This window comes from Homarus americanus, unplaced genomic scaffold (genome assembly GCF_018991925.1).
Source record: "Homarus americanus isolate GMGI-L3 unplaced genomic scaffold, GMGI_Hamer_2.0 scaffold48406, whole genome shotgun sequence".
Lineage (NCBI taxonomy): Eukaryota > Metazoa > Arthropoda > Malacostraca > Decapoda > Nephropidae > Homarus > Homarus americanus.
This window is the reverse complement of record NW_024753828.1, coordinates 1,345,319-1,366,155: the sequence shown is the minus strand read 5'-3', so window position 1 is coordinate 1,366,155 and position 20,837 is coordinate 1,345,319. Positions and strand designations below refer to the sequence as shown.

General features: G+C 40.6%; 1 protein-coding gene across 1 annotated transcript in view; it reads left to right on the top strand.

Annotated features, from left to right (window-relative positions):
- The window catches only part of LOC121855480, a 179,957-nt gene that overhangs the window by 76,932 nt on the left and 82,188 nt on the right, over positions 1–20,837 (top strand). Inside the window, exon 8 of the mRNA XM_042350455.1 lies at positions 6,399–6,680. Within this exon, the coding sequence (XP_042206389.1) occupies positions 6,399–6,680 (282 nt within the window). The remainder of the gene's footprint in view (positions 1–6,398; positions 6,681–20,837) is intronic.

Below are 20,837 nucleotides of genomic sequence, written 5' to 3'. Positions count from 1 at the left end.
ATTTTAGGTACGAAGGTATTACTCACTTCTTGGTTTTTCATAGCGCGTTTTACCGTATACGCGGTGCCTCGCCAGAGCTGAACTTTCACTTAACGCGGGTTTTTTCCAGTATACGCCAGTATACGCGGTGAGTGTCCGGCTCGAGAGCTATTTTTAGATTCGCCCCACCCCCCCACCCGCCACCCTGCCTGACTGCCTGTTTTAGCTCATAAAATTCATACAAATTACCCAGCCAGAATATAATTTACATTGCTGGAATTCTTACAATTTGATGATCATTTTGAATATAAACATCATAGATTTTGCATTAGACATACAAATTTTAGATATAAAGTTTATTCTGAGTAAATATGTTATCTTTTGTGCAAAATATATGACATTTGTATTCAAAATATTCCTGGGCTTACAAGGAATCCAGCAATGTCAATTATATTATCCTAACTTTAGTTTGAGGTATTATTTAATACAAAAAAGGTAAATATTCTGGTTTTCCCACACATCTCCTTGGGACGGTTGGTGGGGGGTGGGGGGGAGGGAGGGACCGACCGACCATCTGTTACCCTCTGAAGAATATTTTTTTTTTTTTATAAACTGAAGATATTTGTTTAGCTCATAAAATTCATACAAATTACCCGGCCAGAATATAATTTACATTGCTGGAATTCTTACAATTTGATGATCATTTTGAATATATACATCATAGATTTTGCATTAGACATACAAATTTTAGATCTAATGTTTACTCTGATTAAATATGTTATCTTTTGTGCAAAATATATGACATTTATATTCAAAATATTCCTGGTCTTACAAGGAATCCAGCAATGTCAATTATATTATCCTAACTTTGGTCTGAGGTATTATTTATTACTAAAGAGTAAGTATTCTGGTTTCCCCACATCTGGTGAGGCAATTGGTAAGAGTGCTGGGGGGAGGGAGGACAGGCCAGAGCCATCTATTCCTGATGAAAGAATATTTTTTTTTTATTAACTGAAGATATTTGTTTTAGCTCATAAAATTCATACAAATTACCCGGCCAGAATATAATTTACATTGCTGTAATTCTTACAATTTGGTGATCATTTTGAATATAAACATCATAGATTTTGCATTAGACATACAAATTTTAGATGTAAAGTTTATTCTGAGTAAATATGTTATCTTTGTGCAAAATATATGACATTTATATTCAAAATATTCCTGGTCTTACAAGGAATCCAGCAATGTCAATTATATTATCCTAATTTTAGTTTGAGGAATTATTTATTACTAAACCTGGTTTTCCCCCCAAAATTTCTCAGAGGGAAGAGCCAGCAGTGTACTGTGAGAAGAGGGGGAGGGAGTCGAGTCCATTATTTGAATGGACATTAACTTGGCGACTGTATTTCTCTATTTCTCTTAAGTATTAATTGTGTGCATGTACCATCATAAAATTAAGATGTTATTTTTACTAGAACATAGGTATTGTGTGGGAAAAAGTGGAGTTTGGGGATGGGCCAGTTTCTATTGGAATTAATCCCATATGTTCTGTTGTTCAGTTAACATGATTTCACTTAACCACAGGACCTCTGGAGTTCTATTGACGCGTTAAATGAAATACAATAATAACTCTTCTCAGACTAAAGTTAGGAGATTATAATTTGCATTGCTGGAATCCTTGTAAGACAGCCAATAATTTGAATACAAACGTCATGTATTTTGCGCAAGAGATAAAAATTATTGTACATTAGTGTACAGTACTGTAGTACATTTTATAAAAAAGTTTTTCAATTGTATTTTTGGGTAGATTTACATAGATTTCTTAGTGCAAAGCTGAAGTGCACATGTACTAATTTGATTACGGTACTAAAATTGTTTTGTCTAGTGCAAATTATAGCATGTTTATATTCAAATTAATCAGTATGTTACAAGAATCCCAGCTATGTTAATTATATTCACCCAGGTCATTTCACTGGCTTTTTATAAGAGAGAAGCTTAGTCACCTAAGAACTGATAAATATACACGCGTTAGACCTGGGCCTGTGCCAACTGTCAAACGTACTACCTCCCCTCCCCCCACGCCCCCTCGCTCGCTCCCACCCTCTCTCTCCCTCATCTGCTTGGCGTTGCTGGAATCCTTGTAAAACAGTGAATAATTTTAATATAAACGTCATGTATTTTGCACAAGAGATAAAAATTAATCACCTGTATCACATTACAGTAGTGATTTAAGAGTAAAAGTGTATATGTAATTATATAGTATTCCACATACAAGTTAGTATAAATATAAAGTTTGTGATGATCGGACAATGTCCATTTCGGTTAACGTCACGTTTCCAAGAACGTATCTAGGACGTTAACCGGCACATGACTGTATATATATATATATATATATATATATATATATATATATATATATATATATATATATATATATACAGTTGTACCCCACTTAACGCGGTCAATAGAACCCAGAGGGTCCCGCGTTAAGTGAAATCCGCGTTAAGTGAAATCCGCGTAAAGTGAACAACAGAACATATGGGATTAATTCCAATAGAAACCGGCCCGACCCCCAAACTCCACTTTTTGAAGGCACATACCTATGTTGTAGTAAAAATAACATCTTAATTTTATGATGGTACATGCACACAATTAATACTTAAGAGAAATAGAAAAATACAGTCGCCAAGTTAATGTCCATTCAAATAATGGACTCAACTCCCTTCCCCTCTCACACTACACAGCCGGCTAACAGATGGTCGGTCGGTCCCTCCCTCCCCCCCCCCACCCCCCACCAACCGTCCCAAGGAGATGTGTGGGATAACCTCAAACTAAAGTTAGGAAAATATAATTGACATTGCTGGATTCCTTGTAAGACCAGGAATATTTTGAATATAAATGTCATATATTTTGGACAAAAGATAACATAGTTACCTAGAGAAAATTTTTTATCTAAAAATTGTAAGTTTAAAGCAAAATATATGATGTTTATATTCAAAATGATCACCAAATTATAAGAATTCCAGCAATGTAAATTATATTCTGACCAGGTAATTTGTATGAATTTTATGAGCTAAAACAAATATCTTCAGTTAATAAAAAAAAAAATAATCTTCACAACACTATCTGTCAATCAAAGTACCCCACCTTGCCTCCCCCCCACCCCCCACCAATCCTCCCTTCCAGGGTTTTTAACATTTAGTATTAAATAATACCTCAGATTAAAGTTAGGATAATATAATTGACATTGCTGGATTCCTTGTAAGACCAGGAATATTTTGAATATAAATGTCATATATTTTGCACAAAAGATACCATAGTTACCTAGAGAAAATTTTTTATCTAAAAATTGTAAGTTTAAAGCAAAATATATGATGTTTATATTCAAAATGATCACCAAATTATAAGAATTCCAGCAATGTAAATTATATTCTGACCGGGTAATTTGTATGAATTTTATGAGCTAAGACAAATATCTTCAGTTAATAAAAAAAAATAATAATTCTTCACACGGTAACAGATGGTCGGTTGGTCCCTCCCTCCCCCCCACCCCCCACCAACCGTCCCAAGGAGATGTGTGGGATAACCACTAAATTTTAATAAATAATACCTCAAACTAAAGTTAGGATAATATAATTGACATTGCTGGATTCCTTGTAAGACCAGGAATATTTTGAATATAAATGTCATATATTTTGGACAAAGGATACCATAGTTACCTAGAGAAAAATTTTTATCTAAAAATTGTAAGTTTAAAGCAAAATATATGATGTTTATATTCAAAATGATCACCAAATTATAAGAATTCCAGCAATGTAAATTATATTCTGGCCTGGTAATTTGTATGAATTTTATGAGCTAAGACAGGCAGTCAGGCAGGGTGGCGGGTGGGGCAAATCTAAAAATAGCGTCTCGGACACTCACCGCGTATATGTGGAAAAAACCCGCGTTAAGTGAAAGTTCAGCTTTGGCAAGGCACCGCGTATATGCGAAAACGCGTTAAGTGAAAGCGCGTTAAGCGGGGTAAAACTGTGTGTATATATATATATATATATATATATATATATATATATATATATATATATATATATATATATATATATATATATATATATATATATATATATATATATATATATATATATATATATATATTGTGCAAAATACATGACGTTTATATTATAATTATTCACTGTTTTACAAGGATTCCAGCAGCGCCAAGCAGATGGGGGAGAGAGAGGGTGGGAGCAAGCGAGGGGGCGTGGGGGGAGGTGAGGTACAGTAGTACGTTTGACAGTTGGCACAGTCCCAGGTCTAACGCGTGTATATTTATCAGTTCTTAGGTGACTAAGCTTCTCTTTTATAAAAACCCAGTGAAATTACCTGGGTGAATATAATTAACATAGCTGGGATTCTTGTAACATACTGATTAATTTGAATATAAACATGCTATAATTTGCACTCGACAAAACAATTTTAGTACCGTAATCAAATTAGTACATGTGCCCTCCAGCTTTGCACTAACATCGTTTATTTCTATTACGTTTCTTTTAGTATGGTGTGTGCATGTAAATGGATGAAAATAAATGAAGAAATCTATGTAAATCTACCCAAAAATACAGTTGAAAAACTTTTTCATAAAATGTACTACAGTACTGTACGCAAATGTACAACAATTTTTCTCTCTTGATCAAAATATATGACGTTTATATTCAAATTATTGGCTGTCTTGCAAGGATTCCAGCAATGCAAATTATAATCTCCTAACTTTAGTCTGAGATATTATATAAGATAAAAACTGTAAGCCTAAATAACCATCTAACCTAACCTTTATATGTTGGAGAAATGAATATGAAAAGTTTGTTGTCTCTGCAAATGTATTTCTTAAAGAAAAAGATACTGAAATTTTTCTAGAGAACTTAATTGTTTGTCATGTGCATTGCAGCTTTCTTAGGTTAGGAAGGGTAACGTTAGGTTATGTTAGATAAGGTAAGGTAAGATTAGGTAAGGTAAGATTAGGTAAGGTTAGGTTTTGTTAGGGTAAGATACATCTCACTAATTTTACAGCAAAAAAAAAATCACGACTGAATGTATCTGATAAAAATATGAATGAACATAATTCTTTTTCTAAGAAAAAAAAATGATATACCACGTTTGTCCCCAGGCCTAGAGCAGAAATGTTTGGAGCGATTTTCTCGCCATTTTCTCAGATTTTCTGGTAATTGCTTTATATAATTTATCGTTTTTATACATTTAGTACATGTGCCGTAGACTGAAGTAGGTTATACTGTATCATGTGTCTGAAATGTCTCCGTAGGTGTGAGCGTATTAATGGAGTTAATCTCTACTTAGCAAACTAGTTTACTAAATCGAGCAAAAATTAACGAAAAAATACCTTCCGCTAAATCGAGAGTTCATTATATCAGATTGCGTTAAATTGAGAGTATACTTTTCAGCACTAATGAGCTTCCATTACCTACTAGTCATCGTCTTGAATCTCTTATCTCCTCTGGTTCATCATAATTATCACCATCGTTCTGAGTCATCCTTCTTTAAGGCTTTGTAGAAGAGTTGGCTGCCTTTTCTATAAGGAAGGAGAGCCATGAGGTCCTTCAATTTTTGCACTTAGTCAGAGAATTATTTTTTATTTTTTCTGCTCATTTCTGTATGGATGGTTGATTGTGTGCATGTAATAGAGTAAAATAAAAAATATAAAAAAATACATATTGTACTGTATATCTACCCAAAATTACGAGTTGCATAATAACCATAACATAGGTCACAGCTTGCAGGAAGAAATATGTTTTCCTTTATGTTGTTGTCCTTATGATAATTATTATTAGTAGTATTATTAATAGTACTGTAGTATTATTCTTAGTATTATTTGTTTGTTTTTCACATTTTCTATAAAAGATTGTGTATGTATGTAACAAAGTTTAAAAAAAAATTATGTATGTCTGCCTGTAATTATGAGCTGAAAAATAACCGCTGTGAGTGTTAACTCCAGCTCTTCAGGGTCTCAGGAATGGGACCTCTTTTCTCCGTATAAGTTATTAATATTGATACACGATTTGTCACATTACAATGGCTTTTTGAAGTCCCTAACCTCGTCATATTATTGTCAACACCTGTATCCGAGAACATTCCGGGGATGTGGGATTTATTCTGGATTTGAGAGTCGTCAAGTTACCTGGAAACTCGTCTCCGGAAGAGCCCTTCACCAATTATTCCACCTAACGGGGATATTACTGTATCTTGTTTTCCTGAGGCATTGCATGTTCATCTTATTTAAACTTGAAACAAAACAGGTTTTAAATTCCTGTAACAGTGATGATAGTTGTTTGCAGACAGGAAAGATTTATAAATTTTAAATAAATGATGTGGATGTAGACATTTTTCTTCATTTGTGTGACAACCAGGCACCAGCCACCCTTTGTCTGCGTCTCCATACAAACATGACCCGAAGAGCACGGTGGTGGTCACGCCTTGGTCTCGCCCCTCACAGGGGTCCACTACCCACTCTCATTGGAGCAACACTCGGTAATGGAGGCCTCGTAGGACAGATGACAGCTATGTTGGCCAGGGTTTATCCTCTGGTTTATTTTGAACGCTCAAATGGCAGGGCTGTATTTAGAGGAGAAAAAGCCCACTTGAGAATACTGAAGGAAACTCAACAGAAGAAGGAAGCAGCTGTACATCAGGTAGGTGTTGATACCCTCTCATATTAGTACTGTACTTGTAAACTTAGTAAAACAATCAATTCATTTAAACATATAGATTTAGAAATTGACTGTCATTATTATTCATCTGATGGAGCAATTCTTTCCTCACACTTAATACATCATGACCAGGAACCATAACCATGAGTTACTCGCTCTCTGTGTGGGTCGGGTCTAGATTGTCCCATCATCTTAGAGAAAATGTTACTTCAGGTCATACAAACTTGAGAAAACTAAAATGAGTGATGTACAGTACTGTACTTTGGTTTTGTAATAGTTTTATGATTCAGTGTTGTCAAGCTTTTTTAGCATATCCTAAAAGGTAATTTATATGTTATAGGTGTGGACAAATGCATTTGTCTTTGTTGAGATTTTTTCACAACAAAATGTCATGGTAGAATTAGTTTATGGGAGGAATTTTGTTGGCCTTTATGTTCTATGACTTTGTTGACCAGTTGCAGTTAAAAGATGATTACCCAGTACAGAGCAGTACCTTAGAGCAAAGTTATAATTAGTGTTTTGATTTATCATTTCATCAGTTATCAGCTTACTAGCCATTCAGATTGTTGGTCTGTACATTTGTTACTTTGTTATGAACTTTTTAGTCCAGTGTTAATACAGTTGGAAACCTGTGATGTTTGTTGGGCCACACTGGATAATGCCCTTCCCACATGTGTCTTAGGCCAGAGCTCGAACCCATGATGTAGTAGTGAGAGATACACACATTACCTCTGTACCACCAACACCTCATGAAAAATGGCCTGGATTTGAACTAGATGGTAATGAGTTAGACATTTGGCATATTGATTGGTAAGACCTGTTGGACTTTGTTGTGGCTTGGCTGTGGTATTGGCACTGTTTATTGATACAGGTTGCACTTCTAAAATCTGAATACAGTACTCCCGGATAATTCGCGGATTTTTATTTCACAGTCCTCGGTTATTCACGGATGACACCCTGGATTACCCAAGAATGTCTGAGGGTAATTTTAAAGTTGCTGGAATTTTCACAGCTGGGAGAGAGAGCCATTCGTTCTAGAGACAGTAATTTCCTTTACCTGTATTGTATATACTGTATATGTGTGTGTGTGTGTAGACACACACACACACATATATACAATACAGGTAAAAGAAATAATTGTCCTAAGGGCAAACACATAAAGGGAATACAGTATACATTTCTTTGTACACAAGTACCACTGCCCCCCTCCCCCACCCCAGCACCTGCCAGATGTTAGGTGGTACATAAAATTCAGCCACTCATTAATTAGAATCGAAAAGTGATGTCACGACAGCCACTCCCCAATTATAGGGACAGTTCACAGTGGGTCTTAGTCAGACTCAGTCACTATGGAGGCAACAATCATCCACAAACTCCTCAACTGAAGGAGCTTGGTAGCTACTTAGCATGCCCACGGGATGGAATGGAGCTAATGAGGTCATTCCCAACATTATGTGACTTATCTCTCAAGCTTAACACCCCACTACCTGCATCTGCTGCTTGTGAGTGTCTGTTTCATCATCCTGGGCTTATTATTAATTGTTTAATTAATTTATTACACCCCAGGGGGACACAAGCCTAGTCACAAGACATGTGGTCTAACACTTATTCATTGGTACTCGTGTCTTGCAGGACATGCTGTGGAGACAATATTGATATGATTTAAGGACAATGGGAGTACTGTTAGCACCCACCAAATGTGGGTAGTGCACAAGAATTAAATCTAAATTATTATGAGTAAGTAGAAGGTGACATACAGGTATAGTGGTTAGTGACTCGTCTTGTGGTAGAAGGTCCCTGACAGTGGGTCAGTCTTGTCAACAGTGTTGAAGGGTGTGAGCATTGGGACAGTTACAGAATTTACAGGAAGAGAAGTGCGGGTCATCCCTGCCTCATACTTGCCAGATAGGTCTGTATCCTAACCTAATGCGAGCAGAGACAACATTATGTCTGCGGACCATAAGTCCACGTCGACGATACTTGTGTCTGGATAAGGAAGAAAGTGATCATAATGTTGGATGGATATATTTTCAGCACGTTCACTATGCCTGTGATAGATTATAGGGAGAAGAGTGGCTGAACCTTTTCTCTCGGTAGGTCACGCTGATGCTGGGCTTATCTTTAGACCGAGAGGTTCCTGATTGGACAGCCATAATTTTGAGTATCAGTTATTGATTGATTTCAATAGAAAGATTTGCAAATAAGCATGCATAATGCTGTGTCTTATTTTTGTCTTTAGTTAACTATTTTTGTATAATTTACTGTGGATTTATTTTAACCCTCTCGCTCATGATGACAGGATGCGCGTCATATTCATGATAAGACCAATTTCACGGTAATGCAAATCAAGTCACCAAAATTTAAAAAATTCGCCAAAAATTAAGTTTCAATAGAATTGTGTCAAATTTCGATGTCATATTAACAAGTAAGATCTATCAAATTAACTAATTGGCAACTCTTCAGGCCTATAGGAAGGGAAGACCAGAACAATAAATGCACAATATAATCTCGGCAGTCAGACCGTGAGTGTGAGCTGTGTCCACTTAAATTTCCATAGCTCCGTGCAGGCTGCCTAAACTCCTGGAATACAGTGCTTACCCTTCTCCCTGAAATAATTTCTTTTTAGTGTTAGAGAAGTGAAGCGATGATTGTGTAATGTAATATTTTTTTTCATATTTACAGAGAAAGTGTTTAGTTTTCAAAAGCCGTTACTGCGTCATTCTATACAACCTCATTATAGTGACAATGTCTCCAAAAAAAAGTCTGAAAGAGGATGATTTTCTAGAATTTGTGTTTAGGGACAGTGAGGGACAAGTAGATAGTGATAAGAAAGAGCCTGATAGTGAAAATGATCGTGATAACTGCAAAGAAAGTCATGAATCTGAGGGAGAAATTGTGTCGGTTGCATACATGTTGTCACGCACCTCGCCACCAGAGACTCCCTCTACCACCACCCCCTGCACCAACAACATACCGCTCTCACTCTTCTTCACCACAAACTTCCACATCCCAAGCATCTCCTTTGTATCTCCTGCATTATGCAAGCCTCATACTACCCACTACCTCCCTTCCTCACCAACCAGGTGGTCTACCACCACCACTCCACCACATGCCTCCCATGGTCACCATGGACCTTCCACCTCCCACACTCCACTTATCAGCTATGCTACATTGGAATTCCTCTCCTTCTCTACTCACACACCCTCTTCCACACTCCCACACTCATCCACACTCCAACACTCTCATTCACATCCACACACTCATTCACATCCACACACTCACTCCACACTCACCTACATTCTCTCACTCTTACATTTTACTTGGGCTTATTCACTCACTTCCTCCCCCAAAGTCCATCTACAAGTTCCAGAAGTCTTCCACCCCGCTGAAGGATGTGAGTACAGAATGATATTTCTTTCTATCGGTTCAGAATTAATTTATTTTATAATAAATTTTCTATTATTTTATATTGCATTTTATTATTAATACAGTATTGTGTTACAGTCAGTCCATAACATACGTGGGTTTAGCATAAGATACATGGATTTGCAAATACGCGGATTGCCCCGCCGGAGGAATATTCTGTACATTGAAGTAATTGAAGTACATTCAAATCGCGCGCCATTCAACCCGCGCGCGGCACCGAACACAGGACACCGCCCGCAACCTCACACACACGCATAGCTCTCCCTCACTCAGTCAGTCTCGCTGTAACCACGCTTGTGTTCACATCAGCATTGTAGTTGCAAAAATATTACATTTCCGTGAATGTATTATATCAAGCACAGTATGAATAGAATATCACTAGTATAACAGTATTTTAACCGAAAACTATTAAAAAAACGAGTAATATATCTTGAACATCGGAAGGTTAGGTAAAGTCTTTTGTTTTCATGTAGTTTATCCTAATTTACATTGAAATACAATACGTTTCAGCAAAACTACTATTTATTTCTGAGAATATGGAAATGTAATATTTTTGCTGAAATGACGTACGTATTACAGTGGAAAGTGACGAAAGCAATGACTTTCGCTTTCTTTCGTTCAAAAGATGTTACCGTAATCGCTTTTCGAATGGTTTTCAGTTAAAAAACTTTTGTATTACAATAATATTCTATCCTAATTCACTTGTGATGCAACAGTTTTTTAACTGAAAATCATTCGAAAAGCGATTACGGTAACATCTTTTGAACGAAAGAAAGCAAGTCATTGTTTTCGTCACGATTTTATCCCACTTTCCACTGGAATACGTACGTCATTTCAGCAAAAATATTACATTTCCGTGAATGCATTATATCAAGCACAGTATGAATAGAATATCATTGTAATATAACAGTATTTTAACCGAAAACTATTATAAAAATGGGTAACATCTCTTGAACATCGGAAGGTTAGGTAAAGTCTTTTGTTTTCGTCATGTATTTTATCCTATTTTACATTGAAATACATAACGTTTCAGCAAAACAACTACAGTGAACCCTCACTTTACGCGGTTAATTCAACCCACGGCGGCCCGAGTAAATTGAGAAACGCGTAAAGTGAACAACATAACATATGGGATTAATTGAAATAGAGACCGGGCCGACCCCCCAAACTCCACTTTTTCAGACACAATACCTACGTTGTAGTAAAAATAACTTCTTAATTTTATGATGGTATGCACACACAATTAATAATTAAGAGAAATATCAATAATATTAGGTTTTTTAACACTTACATTAGTAGAAAAGATGGCTGGGCACACGGGGATGGGGGGTTGGTTCCGAGGCAGAGGGCAGATTATTGGCCCTCACCTGTATCACTTGTATCAGTTGTATCACTATCCACCACAGAGGCTTGCAGGGCCTCTTTGTCAAACCCCTCAAAGTCCATATAAGTCCATATCCTCACTATCATTATCACTATCACTGACTTGGGCAGGCTGTGGTGGGTGGCGGGTGAAGAACTCGGTAATGTTTTGATGACTGGGCGACCTTGTGCGCACCCTGCTCGCGCCGCTCTCCGCGTAAAAGGGTACACACACCGCGGAAAGTGAGCATTCCGGTTTCGGCAGGGTACCGCGTAAACGTGGAAACGCGTAAAGTGGGACCTCGTAAAGCGAGGGTTGACTGTATTTATTTCTGAGCATATATTCATTCAGGCGCAGTTTTGGTAAAATATACATGTGATGTAACATTTTTTTAACTGAAAATGATTCGAAAAACACGTACCCTCTAGCCCTGTTCAAGGAGAAGACTGGGAAGAGCTGTTTGGTGTTGAAGCAATGACAAGGAAAATGATTTTGATGGATTTTAATGAAAATATTCAGAAATATGGTATCGTAGTATTTATTCAAGTGAATTAGGATAGAATATTATTGTAATACAACAGTAGTGACGATGTGGAGGAGGCGGAGGGATAGAGCAGGGAGGAGGTGACTGGCGGGAGCAGGGACGAGTGGAGATGCCAGCCAGTACATTACGGGTGTATCAATTGTTTTTATAGCTATTTTTGCATTTTAATATTAAATACTGTACATTACGTTTTAACAAAACTACCATTTATTTCTGAGAACATGGAAATGTAATATTTTTGCTGAAATGATGTACGTATTACAGTGGAAAGTGGGATAAAATTGTGACGAAAGCAATGACTTTCTCTTTCTTTCGTTCAAAAGATGTTACCGTAATCGCTTTTCGAATGGTTTTCAGTTGTGGGATTATAAGGCTAATGATAGGATAGAATATTATTGTAGTACAGTACGAGAACAACAGTTTTTTAACTGAAAACCATTCGAAAAGCGATTACGGTAAAATCTTTTGAACAACGAAAGAAAGCGAAAGTCATTGTTTTCGTCATGATTTTATCCCACTTTCCACTGTAATATGTACGTCATTCCAGCAAAAATATTACATTTCCATATTTATTTCCGAGAATATATTCATTCAGTCACAGTTAAGGTAAAATATACTTGTGATGTAATATTTTAATGAAAATACGGTATCGTAGTTTTCTTTTGTTTTAAATTTAATTAACAAAGATTGATGTTTCAAATGTAATGAACAAAAATTTATGTACAGTATCTATAAATACACTTTAATAAATGAATACTTTATGTTTTACATTGTCCTGTGCTACCATACCATGGATTTGGCTACTTTGGGCTTGCTATGATGACGCAAGAGACCTGCCCTGGCAACTGTACCGACACTCACAGCTGGTGGTGCGTTGGTGCATCGTTTCCATTGTTTACTGGTAGTTACTGGTAAATATTTTTCAACCTAACGAAACTATTACCCGTTTAGAGGTCAACCCCCAATTTTTTGCCAAATAATTTGGTCTTAAATACTCGAACTACAGACAGGTATATACGGTAAATAAGGACATGGGTGGCCAGGGTTTTTTTAGGGGGGGCAGCAAAAATACGCGGATTTTTAATATCCAAGGGTATCTCTGTTACGTAACCCCCGCGTATGTTAAGGGCCCACTGTACTTTGTTTTACTATAAGACAATCATGCAAAACAGTTCTCAACCCATTCACCTACAGTATATATATGATCTTATGAGTTTATTTTATATTATACTATAATACAGGTTATGTTATTATGGTATATTCATTGTAATTTATGTTAATCTCATATATTATACTATACTGTATACCCGTACCATAAGTCATACGATGTGGTCAAACGCCTGCTCGCGTGTATATAAAAAGAAAAACACAAGACTTGCATAAATTTTATGAGTACCATTCTCTCTGTTATAGTGTTGGCAACAAGATGCAATATAATTTATATTTATAAAAAAAATATTATAAGCACAAAAATAATCAAAACAGATCAATAAAAAAATTGCCATTTGAGAATCAGTTTTTTTGCTATTTTATCAAAAACTATTTGTCATATCAGAAATCTGGTTACTGCATTGGAAAGCTTATAAAATTCCACTTCTAGCAGTACTTAAAAAGTTGACTCAGACTATTTTAAGCGAGGAGGTTGTGAACATATTGGTGTGTATTTTTTTTTCTCATGTTTATTAGAAGTGACGAAAATAGCTATATACAGGGATGCTATTTCTCCATTTTTTTCCACCGTTCTAGGCGACTCACGTGAATCATGTAGATCCATTGAGAAAAATGAGGGGGTGGGGTATGGGGGATATGACCATGACGAGGGAAATGTTTGACAATAAATAACAATAATTGACCCTCTCGGGAGGGTCGATGGGTCTGCCGCGCAAGGACGATCAGCCAGTATACTGAGTATAGTGGCCGCACTAAATGTTTATGCATTACATTATATACAGTGGTCCCTCGGTTAATGAACACAATTCGTTCCAGAGGGTCGTTCGTTAACCGAATCCATTGTTTCAATAGGATATTGGGTAATTAGTTCCAGCTCACCGAAAAGTACATACAAAGTTAAAAAAATAATGCAGTAAAGTACACTTACTTTGAGGTGTATATGTAGAAGGTTCCTGGTTGATGATGATGATGGGAATTAGAAGTGGAGGTCGAGGAGAAGGGAGAAGAGAAGAAAGTGGGGATGGAGGAGAAATCACCTTTCAGGGGACCCATGCTTGATTCAGTAATTTCACCAATAAAATTTTAAGTTCACTAGGTGTAATTCAAGATTATTTTATTTAAATCAACACTGTACTGCGCTATATATTATCAATATGTTAACTAATAATTTCAGAATGACCAATAATTTCAATGAAAAAATGCAAAAATATTAAAGAGCACAACTTTCTTGATATTTACTCCACTGGAAACGAATGTAAACATAGAACAGATTACTGAATTGGCAGACTTGCCCATCAGCAAGTCATTAACCGAATTAAAGATCCTTATGGGAGGTAATTCGTTAACCGAAATTTCGTTAATCGAACCGTTCGTTAACCGAGGGACCACTGTAGTACTCAATTTCTCATTGGCTGAGTATTAATTGATTTGCATTACATTCTTCGATTCCTAAGTATTTCATTAACCAAAGATCAATGATGTCATACAATGCTGCTATTAGAAGCTGTATAATATGCCCCTCCACCCTACACTTGATACACCCTCCCCTACTGCCACTGGCTGGGGAGGGGCTAAGCAGTTTTCAATATAACTAAGTTACTATAGTCATTTTACACTTTCTGATGATCACAATTTATTCTATAACCCAAGCCATATTTCATATTTGTATAAGCAACTCAGTAGGGTGTGTTTGTGTCCCCCAGGAGTTCAGGGCTGCAGGGTATGTGTGTGTGTCCCCCAGGAGGTCAGGGCTGTAGGGTATGTGTGTGTATCCCCCAGGATGCCAGGGCTGTAGGTTATGTGTGTGTGTCCCCCAGGAGGTCAGTGCTGTTGGGTGTGTGTGTGGAGGTCAGTGCTGTTGGGTGTGTGTGTGTATGTGTCCCCCAGGAGGTCAGGGCTGTAGGGTATGTGTGTGTGTGTGTGTGTGTGTGTCCCTCAGGAGATCAGTGCTGGTGGTGTGTGTGTGTTTGTGTGTGTGTGTGTGTGTCCCCAGGAGGTCAGGGCTGTAGTGTATGTGTGTGTATGTGTGTCCCCAGAGATCAGTGCTGTAGGGTGTGTGTGTGTGTGTGTGTGTGTGTGTGTGTGTGTGTGTGTGTGTGTGTGTGTGTGTGTGTCCCCCAGGAGGTGGGCTGTAGGTGTGTGTGTGTGTCCCAGGAGGTCAGTGCTGTAAGGCATGTGTGTGTGTCCCCAGGAGGTCAGTGCTGTAGGGCATGTGTGTGTGTCCCCAGGAGGTCAGGGCTGTAGGGTGTGTGTGTGTTCCCCAGGAGGTCAGGGCTGCTAGGGTATGTGTGTGTGTCCCCAGGAAATCAGGGCTGCAATGTGGTGTGTGTGTGTGTGTGTGTCCTAGTAGGTAAGGGCTGTGGGTATGTGTGTGTGTCCCCAGGAGGTCAGGGCTATAGGGTATGTGTGTGTTTGTGTGTCCCCAGGAGGTCAGTGCTGTAGGGTATGTGTGTGTGTCCCCAGGAAGTCAGGGCTGCAATGTATGTGTGTGTGTGTGTGTCTCCCAGGAGGTCAGGGCTGTAGGGTATGTTGTGTGTCCTCCAGGAAGTCAGGGCTGTAGGGTATGTGTGCATGTGTGTGTACCAGGAAGTCAGGGCTGTAGGGTGGTGTGTGTGTGTCCTCAGGAGGTCAGGGCTGTAGGGTATGTGTGTGTGTGTGTGTGTGTGTGTGTGTGTCCCAGGAACTCAGGGCTGTAGGGTATGTGTGTGTGTGTGTCCCAGGAGGTCAGGACTGTAGGGTATGTGTGTGTGTGTCCCAGGAACTCAGGGCTGTAGGGTATGTGTGTGTGTGTCCCAGGAAGTCAGGGCTGTAGGGTATGTGTGTGTGTGACCCCCAGGAGGTCAGGACTGTAGGGTATGTTTGTGTGTGTCCTCCAGGAGGTCAGGACTGTAGGGTTTGTATGTGTGTCCCCCAGGAGGTCAGGACTGTAGAGTATGTGCATGCGTCCCCCAGGAGGTCAGGACTGTAATAATAATAATAAACGGTTTATTAATAGTTGCAGCTGGTGGCTGAAAATATGCAGACTTACATTTGATTTAGACATAATGATATAATATGCATTGAATACATTTACACGGCTGTACAGTACATAAATCAGGAGTTGTTTATTATTTTAACAATAGATGGGATGGTGCTGTTCTTATATCTATCGGTGCGGGCTCTTATGGGCTGAATTTTGTTGTAGTGGCGGACTGAGCGAGTTGGGTGGGGGACTGCAGGTGGCAATGACGAGGGTGGAGCAGTAGTCCACTGCCAAACCTTTCCAGTGCTTGGTGGTGGAGGTCACTGAGGGATGGCATTTCCAGGGTGGAGAGAGCGTTGGTGTAGCCGGAGTATTCTGCGCCGAGCATGATTCTGCAGGCCCTTTTCTGTACCTTCTCTAGCTGATGTTGTTGGGTGGAGTTGAGAGAAGACGACCAGGCTGGTGACGCCTACGCTGGTTTGATGAGAATAAAGGCGTTGTAGATGGTCCTCAGCTCTGGCGTGGGTGTCTCAAGTGACCAGGGCCGGATTCAGGAGTGGGTAGCTGCCCAGGGGCCTCCACATATTACAATATTTTATTTATTTTTTATTCATTTGGATTATTTTTATTTTCATTCTTTAAAATTCATGTTTATCTATTCCATCACGTAAAACTATATTCAGCAAGAAGCGTGATAGAAATTAGTCTAGCTACTCCTTGAAATTCATGAATAATGCAAAGAATCATCCCTCTGTAACAACTAATAATATATTCTTTTCTGTGAAGTCTCTTGAATTTTTTTGACATGTGCGGTAGTAGCTATATCAGGGCTGGTCGACTTGAAACCACATGAATGACTCCAGTCATGTCTCACTTTTGTGTGTGGGTGTGTGTTGGGAATTTGAACACTATCAATAAATATACAGTTAATTAAAAATTTCTCAATGTTCTAATTTCTTCAATATAACTGCATATGGCTTCAAAATTCTCCAAAGAAGTGTTCAAATTTCAAAATTTTCCCGGGGGGCTTACAGCGCCACCCCACCCTCTTGGGTAGTTATAATGAGGGGGGCCTCCACAAAGAGGCTGCCCATGGGCCTCCACAGGTTTAAATCCGGCACTGTAAGTGACCTAATTCGTCGTAGCATGTAGAGACGGTACGAGGCTGCCTTGACTATGTTATTTACATGGGCCTTCCAGTCAGGAGTATGGCAGACTGTAGGGTATGTGTGTGTGTACCCCAGGAGGTCAGGACTGTAGGGTATGTGTGTGTGTGTGTCCCAGCAAGTCAGGAGTGTAGGGTATGTGTGTGTGTCCCCCAGGAGGTCAGGGCTGTAGGGTATGTGTGTGTGTGTGTCCCCCAGGAGGTCAGGAGTGTAGGGGTGTGTGTGTGTCCCCATGAGGTCAGGACTGCAGGATATGTGTGTGTGTCCCCAGGAGGTCAGGACTGTAGGGTATGTGTGTGTGTCCCCAGGAAGGTCAGGGCTTTAGGGAATGTTTGTGTCCCCAGGGAGGTCAGGGCTGTAGGGCATGTTTCTGTCCCCAGGGAGGTCAGGACTGTAGGGCATGTTTGTGTCCCCAGGGAGGTCAGGACTGTAGGGCATGTTTGTGTCCCCAGGGAGGTCAGGGCTGTAGGGCATGTTTGTGTCCCCAGGGAGGTCAGGACTGTCGGGCATGTTTGTGTCCCCAGGGAGGTCAGGACTGTAGGGCATGTTTGTGTGTGTGTGTGTGTGTGTCCGGGAGGTCAGGACTGTAGGGTATGTGTGTGTGTGTGTGTGTGTGTGTCCCAGGAGGTCAGGGCTGTAGGGTATGTGTGTGTGTTTCAGGAGGTCAGTGCTGTAGGGTATGTGTGTGTGTGTGTGTGTGTGTCTCAGGTCAAGGCTGGGGTATGTGTGTGTGTGTGTGTCTCAGGAGGTCAGGACTGTAGGTTGTGTGTGTGTGTGTGTGTGTGTGTGTGTGTGTGTGTGTGTGTGTGTGTGTGTGTGTCCCAGGAGGTCAGGGCTGTGGGTATGTGTGTGTGTGTGTGTCTCAGGAGGTCAGAGCTGCTGGGTAGATGTGTGTGTGTGTGTGTCTCAGGAGGTCAGGGCTGGGGTATGTGTGTGTGTGCCCCAGGAGGTCCGGCTATAGGGTGTGTGTGTCCCAGGAGGTCAGGGCTGTAGGTTATGTGTGTGTGTGTGTGTCCCAGGAGGTCAGAGATGTAGGGATGGTGTGTGTGTGTGTGTCCCCAGGAGGTCAGGTTGTAGGTTATGTGTGTATCCCCAGGAGGTCAGGGCTGTAGGGTATGTGTGTGTGTGTGTGTCCCAGGAGGTCAGGGCTGTCGGTGTGTGTGTGTCCCCCAGGAGGTCAGGGCTGTAGGGGTATGTGTGTGTGTGTGTCCCAGGAGGGCTATCAGGTATGTGTGTGTGTGTCCCCTGGAGGTCAGAGTTGTAGGGTTTGTGTGTGTGTGTGTGTGTGTCTCTCAGGAGGTCAGTGCTGCGGGGTATGTGTGTGTGTCCCCAGGAGGTCAGGACTGGGCTGTGTGTGTGTGTGTGTCCCAGGAGGTCAGGGCTGTGGGTATGTGTGTGTGTCCCAGGAGGTCAGGGCTGTAGGGTATGTGTGTGTCCCCAGGAGGTCAGGGTTGTAGGGGTGTGTGTGTGTGTGTGTGTGTGTGTCCCAGGAGGTCAGGGCTGTAGGGTATGTGTGTGTCCCCAGGAGGTCGAGTTGTGGGGTATGTGTGTGTGTGTCCCAGGAGGGCTGTAGGGTTTGTGTGTGTCCCAGGAGGTCAGTGCTGTAGGGGTATGTGTGTGTGTCCCCCAGGAGGTCAGGGTTGTAGGTTATGTATGTGTGTCCCCAGGAGGTCAGGGCTGTCGGGTATGTGTGTGTGTCCCCAGGAGGTCAGGGTTGTAGGGCATGTGTGTGTGTGTGTGTGTGTGTGTGTGTGTGTGTGTGTGTTTGTCAGGAGTCAGGGCTGTAGGGTATGTGTGTGTGTGTGTCCCAGGAGGTCAGGGCTGTAGGGTATGTGTGTGTGTGTCCCCAGGAGGTCAGGACTGTTGGGGTGTGTGTGTGTGTCCCAGGAGGTCAGGGCTGTAGGGTATGTGTGTGTGTCCCAGGAGGTCAGTGCTGTAGGGTATGTGTGTGTGTGTGTGTCTCAGGAGGTCAGTGCTGTAGTGCGGTGTGTGTGTGTGTGTGTGTGTGTGTGTGTGTGTGTGCGTTCCAAAGGAGGTCAGGGCTGTAGTTTATGTGTGTGTGTTCCCACAGGAGGTCAGGGCTGTAGGGCATGTGTGTATGTCCCCCAGGGGGTCAGGGCTGTAGGGCATGTGTGTGTTCCCGAAGGAGGTCATGGCTGTAGGGCATGTGTGTGTGTATCCCCCAGGAGGTCAGGGCTCTAGGTCATTTTTGTGTCCCCCAGAGTCAGGGCTCCTAGGGCATGTGTGTGTTCCCCAGGGGTCAGGGCTGTAGGGCATGTTTGTGTCCCCCAGGGGTCAGGGCTGTAGGTCAGGGATGTGGGCATGCATGTGTCCCACAGGGGTCAGGGCTGTAGGGCATGTGTTTGTGTCCCCCAGGAGGTCAGGGCTGTAGGTCATATGTGTGTCCCAGGAGGTCAGGGCTGTAGGGCATGTGTGTGTTCCCCCCAGGAGGTCAGGGCTGTAGGGCATGTGTGTGTCCCCCAGGAGGTCAGGGCTGTAGGGTATGTATGTGTCCCCCACAGGAGGTCAGGGCTGTAGGGCATGTGTGTGTGTCCCCCAGGAGGTCAGGGCTGTAGGGCATGGTGTCCCCAGGGCAGGGCTGTAGGGCATGTGTGTGTTTCAGGGCTGTAGGGCATGTGTGTGTGTGGAGGTCAGGGCTGTAGGGCATGTGTGTGTGTGTGTGTGTGTGTGTGTGTATTCCAAGAGAGGTCACGGCTGTAGGGCATGTGTGTGTATCCCCCAGGAGGTCAGGGCTGTAGGGAATGTGTGTGTTCCCACAGGAGGTCAGGGCTGTAGGTCATGTGTGTGTGTGTCTCCCAGGAGGTCAGGGCTGTAGGGCATGTGTGTGTCCCGCAGGAGAGGGACCCTATGATGTGTAGGAACATAAAACTCTCCAGCAGTAGGTATAGAAGCATATTAAAGCAGAAGAGGTTACAGCAGGAAGAAAGTAAGATTTTTTTTTTTAAGAAACAGTTCGATTCAAAGAAAACAGAGTGTGAGAACATGGCTCAAAAGTCAAGGCAAAGCAGAGAGGCCTTCCAGCAACAAAAACAAGCGTTTACTCTCCCTTAAAAAAGTAGCTGATGCAATTAAAACTAAGAATAAAACAAAACCAAATGAGTGAATATTACATGGGGAAGAAAACTAAATATTTAGTTTTTTTTATATACCATGGAACATGCTTATTTTTCTTATTTTAGCTCCACATATGCTATTGAAACTCCAATTGCTAGTGCATTAAAGATAAATCCCTTTGGTAAGTATTAAATTTTGAATTTTAACACAATACAGTGCAAAAAAGCTTACCCTTTAGTTTATCTTCTCTCAATAATGGTGCACAATTAAAAATGTTAAACAAATTCAAGTTTAGTAACTAAAATTTGTAAAGGAATTATTAAAACTATATACATAAAAAAACATTGTTGCACAAAACCTACATGCTTGATTTTGGGTACTGTGTATTTTAACTATTAGGCTCTTACGAAATAAGTAACAATGTGAGAAGAAT